This window comes from Hippichthys cyanospilos, chromosome 1 (assembly GCF_059441005.1).
Source record: "Hippichthys cyanospilos isolate Australia breed blue-spotted pipefish chromosome 1, RoL_Hcya_1.0, whole genome shotgun sequence".
Lineage (NCBI taxonomy): Eukaryota > Metazoa > Chordata > Actinopteri > Syngnathiformes > Syngnathidae > Hippichthys > Hippichthys cyanospilos.
Window position 1 is genome coordinate 18463071 of NC_142369.1, and position 7884 is coordinate 18470954.

The 7884-nt window shown below is 40.0% G+C and overlaps 1 protein-coding gene across 1 annotated transcript; it reads right to left on the reverse strand.

The window, feature by feature from the left end:
* Positions 1-3306: 3306 nt before the first annotated feature.
* snap29 (synaptosome associated protein 29) lies at positions 3307-7698 on the reverse strand. The gene is made up of 6 exons (XM_088420880.1): positions 7645-7698; positions 6335-6565; positions 5163-5359; positions 4893-4978; positions 4721-4825; positions 3307-4224 (listed from the first exon to the last, which is right to left on the reverse strand). Exons 2-6 carry the CDS (start codon positions 6563-6565, stop codon positions 4064-4066), a joined length of 780 nt encoding a protein of 259 aa, XP_088277006.1. The 5' UTR covers positions 7645-7698; the 3' UTR covers positions 3307-4063.
* Positions 7699-7884: the final 186 nt, after the last annotated feature.

The window sequence follows — 7884 nt, forward strand, 5'->3', positions numbered from 1 at the left end:
CTGACAGCTGTATTGCCCGCACCCTGTCTTACCAATGACTTTTCTCATTCGCCAGGCAACTGTGACCTGCACATTTGCCCCTCGTGTCCAGTCGCATTTTCTTATGACCGCCACCTTGTTCTGTTCATGGTGGCCTGAAATGTGGAATCAGAAGCATCATATCTAAATGGAGCGTAATCATCAGGGCTTCCTTACACTGCTTTTTATTCATAAGTGGGACATAAAAGTCAGACAGCACTTCTCCTCTGTAGCTTGTATTTGTGTGTGTGTGTGTGTGTGTGTGTGTGTGTGTGTTTTCTTTTCCTCGGAAGAAATAGCAGATTAACATAACATTCCTGACTTGAACAACACAGGTCATTCAAGCGCATGAATTCCAAATACCACACACACTAACGCACATTCAGTTGTTGCGCACACACATACCAGAAATTTTCTTCAAGTGGAAAATTGTGATTTGATGTTCTCTCACGCATATCTGTGTATTTTTTTTATTTATTATTATACAGTGACTTTGTTAGCGCAACACAGTATCCTTTGTACACTGTCTGCTAGTGAAAATAAACAACTATAAGTGTCATGTATTTGAATATGAGCTCTCATGTGTCTTGACTGATACTCATCGTTATTTGTCACATACTGACCACTATTATTAACCACTATTATTATCCAGTTGTTGTTTTGCCTCACTGAAATTACGGAACAAGTTATGTTAATTACATCCTCCGCTTTGACGGGCGTTTACTTGCAAGTTAAGAGAAAAATGTAGACCCGTGTAGGTAGGCACATGCAAACATCAATATAATTTTACTGCATTCTCAACATTCTAGCTCGCGGCAAAAAACGGGACGATGACAGGTCAAATGACTAACGTGTACACAATCATATAGTCTATTTTTTGCATTTTGGAGAGGTCTTGTATTGAAAGAGGTTTTGATGTTAAAAGGCAGAGACGCTCTGTGGGAAGTTATGTAAAATATTGAATAAATCCAATGTGTTTTCAATAAATTGAGAAATTATGTATTAAGTATTAGAAATCAAAGTTTAGGAATGAATCTATGTGCTTTCAAAAGGAATTGATCAGATTTATCTGAAATACTTTAAAGTAAATTCATGCAATTTATCGTTTTTTAAAAGATATGCATAAATTTGATCTATTTGAGCTACCTCAAATTGATTTGTCCTTTTTTTTTTGTAAAACAAATACTCAGATTTGTGACAGGACTTTGTCAGGGACTACTTGCCCACGTCACTTTACTACACTCAGAAAACAGGTGAGCTGTGATTGATTCTTACCAAAACCTTTTTCTGGCACTGCCATGTCATTATAGTCAACAGCCATTTGACAAAATGGCGGCCCTCTGAGATGAATAAAAACGGGTGGCTTAAGCTGCTTACTGTAAGTCATATTCCACAAAAGCAGAATTCATCAATATACTAGCGTCGAGGCATCGGACATAAGGCATAAAGGACATTTTTGGCTTGACGTGTTCGGGGGGACTCGGTCTTCACGCACGCTCATGTTTCAGCTTGTTTGGCCCACTTGAACTTCACCTCCGCTATCAATCTTTGCCTGCCAAACGCACAACTGCACTCAGTCAGCACAACTCTTCTCTCTTTTGACAACGGCGCTGTCATCCCCTCTGTCCTTCCCCTCCAAAGCCCCCCCCCAAGCCCCTAGCCTCTTACTGCTAACCCGCCCCCCAAAAGGGCAGGAAGGCCCATCTCTGGCCCGGTGCCTGATGGGCTCCGACAGCAGTGTGTTCTGAGATTAGGCCCCGTGAAAGGGGGGCATTCCAGTACCAGCGGCCTTTGTCACTGGCGACCCACTGTTTGCTTTTGACAAGACAGCTGTTCAAAGGCCTCTTGACCCCGCGCGCAGCATGAAGGGAACGCATTCAGAGAGTGACTTCCGTTTATTGCTTTTGGTGGCGGTGGATGTGTGAGGACAGCTACTCTACCTGTAATCACCACCTCTATTCGCCACACTTCTTTCGAGTCATCATTTTCCACCTATTTATCCTTCCATTTGTTCACCCAGCCATCCTTGTGTGGGTGTTGCAGTTGAACACTAGCACAACTAGTGTCGCATTCAGACTGTAATAGTTTTATATTATTTTATTTTAATTGAATTTTGACCAATTCGAATGGAATTGTCCCAAACGTATGACGCGATCTAATCTAGGGAGGATAAATGGACGTGCTGCCTCACGCTTCTTTTGGATTCCACTGTTGACCAGTAGAAGACGATACACCCGGCAATATTCTCTAACTGGCCCTCACAATGACAACGAAGTAAAAATAAAACATAAAATAAATAAATAAATAATAATAATGTTAGTTTTGCTGTCTTGAGTATCTTTGACACTGTATGTCTAAAACGTTCCCATTTCCTACGTGGTTTTTTTTAAAACTAATTTCAGCCCATGCCCACCAATATTACCAATACTGTACGTGCTTGCATTAGCTGCTTCATTTCAGAGGTAGACATGTTAAGAGGGTTCGTTCAACTCAGGGCCCTTCTTTTAGACCAGTCCCCCGTTACAGGTTCTATATGTGTGTTTAGCAATGTCTTGACCATAATTAAACAGTCACACAAAATGGGAGCTTGCTTCTGCAGCCACACGTTGCCAGCTGCTCTTTACACACAAGAATGATAATGACTAGACATCGCAATGAGGTCTTTACATGACACTACAGCTGGTATACAACGCATAAAACACGTGATGACGCTGTCATGTATATATGTGTGTGTGTATGTGTATATATATATATATATATATATATATATATATATATATATATATATATATATATATATATATATATATATATATATATATATAAAGTATATATACACTCAATAACGGAAAGTTGAAAAAAACAGCAAAAAGTAATGCATTACAAAAGTAAGTACTCCCAACACTGTTGCGATTGTTGGTACATTATGTATGGCAAAATCAGAAAAGGTGAAGTAACAGAGTGGTGAACATGCCCTTGTCCCAAATTCATTGGAATATGCTGCAGGAATCAAATTCATTTTTGCAAATATCACAAGTTCTTTGAAATTTGGGTCATATATAAAATAAATGGTATATTTTTAAAATATGTTGGCACTTGGCACCTAAATTGCCTTCATGAACTGGGTAGGTTGTGAAAATGTTGTGATTTTAAGAAAATGTTGCCACTTTTGAAACCACGATTGAAAATTGATTTAAACGCTATGGCCCCACCTTGTGGTTTTCCTCGTGTTCCATGTTGTCAACCCCCCCCTCCCCCCCCCTCCCTGCACACAAACGGACATCAAAGTGCAAGAGAAAGGGTATTCCTTCAACTTTATTGTTATATTCACTGATTATAGTTCACTCACGTTTGTCATTCATCCTTTTCACTTACATTCCAAAACATTCAAACTGATCGATACAATTATGCATAAAGGGCTGGGGGGGGGGGGGGGGTCAAAACTGATCTTGCAATACGCGACCTAGAAACAAATGTTGTATGTATAAAATTCTAAGGCAGCATGTTTTTTTACATAATATTTGGGAGCACAGGTGCATCTCACTGAGTTAAGATTATTGTACAAATGTCTGTTAATTTTAGTAGTAGTGGTCACTAACTACAATACTTTACAGCTGACCCACAATTTTTGTATTACAATCATACATCATTACAGTCATGTCTTTCTAAGGCAGTATTATTGTACATCCTTGAAATAATCAGTTTAGATTTTTTCTGGCTTTAATCATTAAAATGATCAAAAATAAATTGATTACATTCCGGTGCTTGGGTTCAATCTATAATTTGAGTTTCACTTTTTGACTTGAGGTACCTAAAATAAATGAAGCTTTGCTCAATATTCAAATGTGTTGAGATGCATCTGTATCGGAATCTTCCCTAAACGCACCCAAATCACATGTGTGGGGGACATATGTACAAGATCTGTATATTTAAGAAAGAACATACAAAAAAGAAATCTGCGCGTTGGTTCTTAATCAGGACAGAATGTAAATTCAAGTGCTGACTTGTGAGGTGTCAGTGAGGTCTTAAGACCTAAGAGTTTGTTTTATTTGAGCCTTTTAATCTGCTGGTTTGTGTTATTGATCTTTGTATCCATCTTGTCGACTTTGTTGAGCAGAGAATCGATGGAGTCATCTTGGCTGTCAATCTCAGACTGCAGACCCAGCCCCAGGTTCTTAAGACGGCTCAAGCCATCTGCCATTTCATCTAGATGGGGGAAAAACAACATGTCACAAGAAACTCACTAGAATGTATGGAGTTTTGTTCGAACGATGCTCGAGATCATTTTAATGTCCATGCGACAGCACATTTTTCGGTTCAACATACATTTTGTGTGTGACTAGACAATAAGGCTGAACGACGACTCGACTGATATTGTTTACAGAGATTGTTTATTGTAATGCAGCTGAACGTGTTGCTTGCGTTAAAAAAACGTCACGGAAGGAAATCAAAATAATGGCATTAAATTGCGATCACAAAATTAGGGAGAAATATATCAGTTAGATGATTTTTTCATCAGTGGGTCTTCCCAAGATGAAACACATTTAAAGTGTGTTACAATAAGTTTCAATGTGTTGATAAAGTATGGAGTGTATTTTAAGTCTCAATCAATTTTTAATTATTATGACACATTTTCTATACATTTCATACTTGTGAGTAACACCTGCGATTGAATGGGAGATCACTAGTTTTGAACATATACCTAAATTGTTGTCCAAGGTCTGGTGAGCTTGTCGAAGGTGTCTGTTCTTAGGATATCCATTTTGTGCGGAGGAGCCATCGTCTACTGATGCCGCAGCTCCGAACCCTGAAGAAAAGCAGCAGACGTCAAAGCGCACCTCAGGTTGCAAATCGTCAGGTACTTCGCAGTGTACCTCCTGTCTGCAGCTTTCTTAGATTGGGGTGATTGGCTTGGTATTTGTCCTCTTGCCCTCTGCTGTTGGCCAAAGCATTCTGTAATCTGGGGAAAGAAGAGAGCTCTGTGTTATTGCTATATTGACTTTTTTTTTTAATACATCAGCATTGTTTTCCCTTCATTGTCTTCACTTTAACCATTAATCACACGTTTGATTTTCCCCTTGAATCCCTTCTTAGTATCAATTTGACAATAGTATGGAGAAAAGTACTGAGGCTGTTCACCTCACCTGTCATTGGCCTCGTAGGGCTTAGGCTCCTCTTTTGGAGGTTTGGCTTGCTCAGGTTTGCCCTTGAAGTAACTGACCAGGCCACCCCAAACACTCTTGATGCTGTTGATGTGCTTCTGGCTGGTTTTCAGGTCCTCATCCATGTTGTCCAACATTTTGTCCGTCCTTTTTAGAACTTCCCCTTGACGCATTAGCTCCTACACAAACAACAATGAGGACTTGTGGGTGAGGACGACTAGGAGTGGCTCGATCTCATTTTTCCAGAACCGATACCAATGCTGCAGCCGATACATATTCTTTGCCACTCTGATTTTTTATTTTTGGATCACTCTAAAAGTTGTTAATAAAACAATGATGTACTTTGCTTGATACAGACGAATGAAAACACCATGTTCACTATACACCTATTCTGGTCTCCTTATGCAGTCTTACCCAACTGCGGGTACTCGCACACCTCAGGTTAAGTGAGGGCATCACAGGACTAATGAAAACATTTAATAATTTATTGCACTGGAAAACTGTGGCAAAGCACATCCTCTGCATCATATAAATGATCAAATGTTTTCACATACAGTAACCCCTGCAATGGGCATACATAATAGTCACTGCCGTTTGGCACACTGAAATCTAAAACTTGTTTGACATGCCCTACTGTGTGAACAGTCATTGAAGGCAACGCACAGTCACATGACTTGCTTTCATTCTTTTTTGTGCACCCTTGCTTATACTACTGAAAATCCACCCCCAAAAAAAGTGTGTTTTTAATGGCTTGAAAAGAAAACAAGCAAGAAATGTTGCTGGCAACACATTCATACAATACGTGCTATACGTGCAGGCCTAAAAAAATAGAAAGAATTTCTTTTCTAGGCCTGCTGTAAACGCACTCACGACTACAGTAGTAGGCCAGTAGGACTACTTTGCCCTGATTCTTAAAGTTGCAATCAGGAAGTAGTTGTAGTTCCTGTTTGACTTTCACAAAGTTTGCCAGCATGTTGTGGAAAGTGAAGTTGAGAATAGGATCAGATTGGTTCTACATAAATATAAACAATTCAATACCAATCCAACCATTTTGGCCTGGATTGGGGTCAATACAGGTACCATGGATCGAACTATTCCTAATGCCTACGCAAGCTTCCAGATGCTAGACGAATCTGATTCGTTTGACATATTACCTCTGCTGTTTCCACACCCATTTTCTCAGATTCGTAGATGAGGCCGATGGAACGGTAGCTGCTGTCCACTGCGGACTGAGCTGTACGCATCACTTCCTGCTGGAGGTAGCGCTGTCGCCTCTCTGCTTCGCTCAGACCGCTGTCGCCGTCGAAGCCCTTGTTTGTCGGCTGGAAGCTCTCTTCATCGTCATCGTCGTCTGCAAACGGGTTGCGGGACTTTGGATAAGCCATCTGAGAGGCACACAAGCACACGGTTCACAACTCAGTGCCCAATTTCATGCTTTCATGGTACACTGTTTAGCACAGTAGTTCTTAACCTTGTTGGAGGTATCAAACCCTGCAAACTTCATGCCCACATTCATTCGCAGTTGAAAAGCAAACATTTTCACTCTGCTAAATGCAGAGTGAAAACGCTTTTAGGGACACATGCACATGCACACACTGTGTGGCTTGACCTTTGTCGAACCCCTTAGACACGGGGTGTTCAAACTGTTCTCGAGGGCAGGGATCCTGGAAGTTTTCCAGGTTTCTTTCCCAAACACACCTGATTCAAATGATCAGCTAATTGGCAAGCTTAGAAGAAGCCTGATAATGTTCCTCATCATTTTAATCAGGCGTGTCTGGGAAAGAATCCTAGAAAACATACATTTATTGCGGGCCACATTGTAGTTATAGTTTCTGTCAGAGGGCCAGTATGACTGTGAAGTCAAAAAAATTTACATTTATTCGTAACAAATTTACCTAGTTTTGGAATCGGAGGCCGGCAAAAACTGATCGGGGATAAAAACAAAACAACAACAAAAAACGCTTGTTTTTTTTCCCTCGAATTTTTTTAAAGTTTAGGACAACAAGTTTGGTATTTTCGCCAGAAACTGGAAGTCAAATCAGCATTTGGCGGGACACATATCTACCTACCCTCTGGGCCTTGAGTTTGACACCTGCGATGTAAACGAACACATAAATTCCATTTATTCGTTCTAGCCTCCCCAATAAACAAACGAAAACAAAATAGAAACGCACACAATAATTACTGATATACACGTACACGTGTTGATTTGTAACTTGTCATTCCGCGCTGATTAAAACGGTGACGTTATTTCGTTACATTCTGACAGTCTGCACATAAAATTGAATATTCTGTGTGAACTGGTGATACCGTTGTAACCACTGAAAAGTCATAAAATTAAAAGGTTGTTTAACGAAGAAAAAACACACCCACGGGCCGAAAAAGTCGCAGATGTACCAATGATGCCCCTCAATTTCAACGAGAACAAATGTCTGACAAAAAAGATGATCATTAAAATACAAACCTCCGCGCTATGTTACTAGCTGTTGTTGCCAGGTCAGCTGACTGACGTATGCACTTCCTGCTTGACGTCATATTGCTCCAAATACCCGGATGCTAAAGTTGCGCGAAAAAACACATTTAATATTTTGATTGATACGAAAATGTGCTTTTTGGAAATAGTCAAGGTGTCAAAATACTATGTGGGCAAAAAATAAATGCCCCGATTTTAAAATAATAGTATTTATATTGACAGAATTTTTTG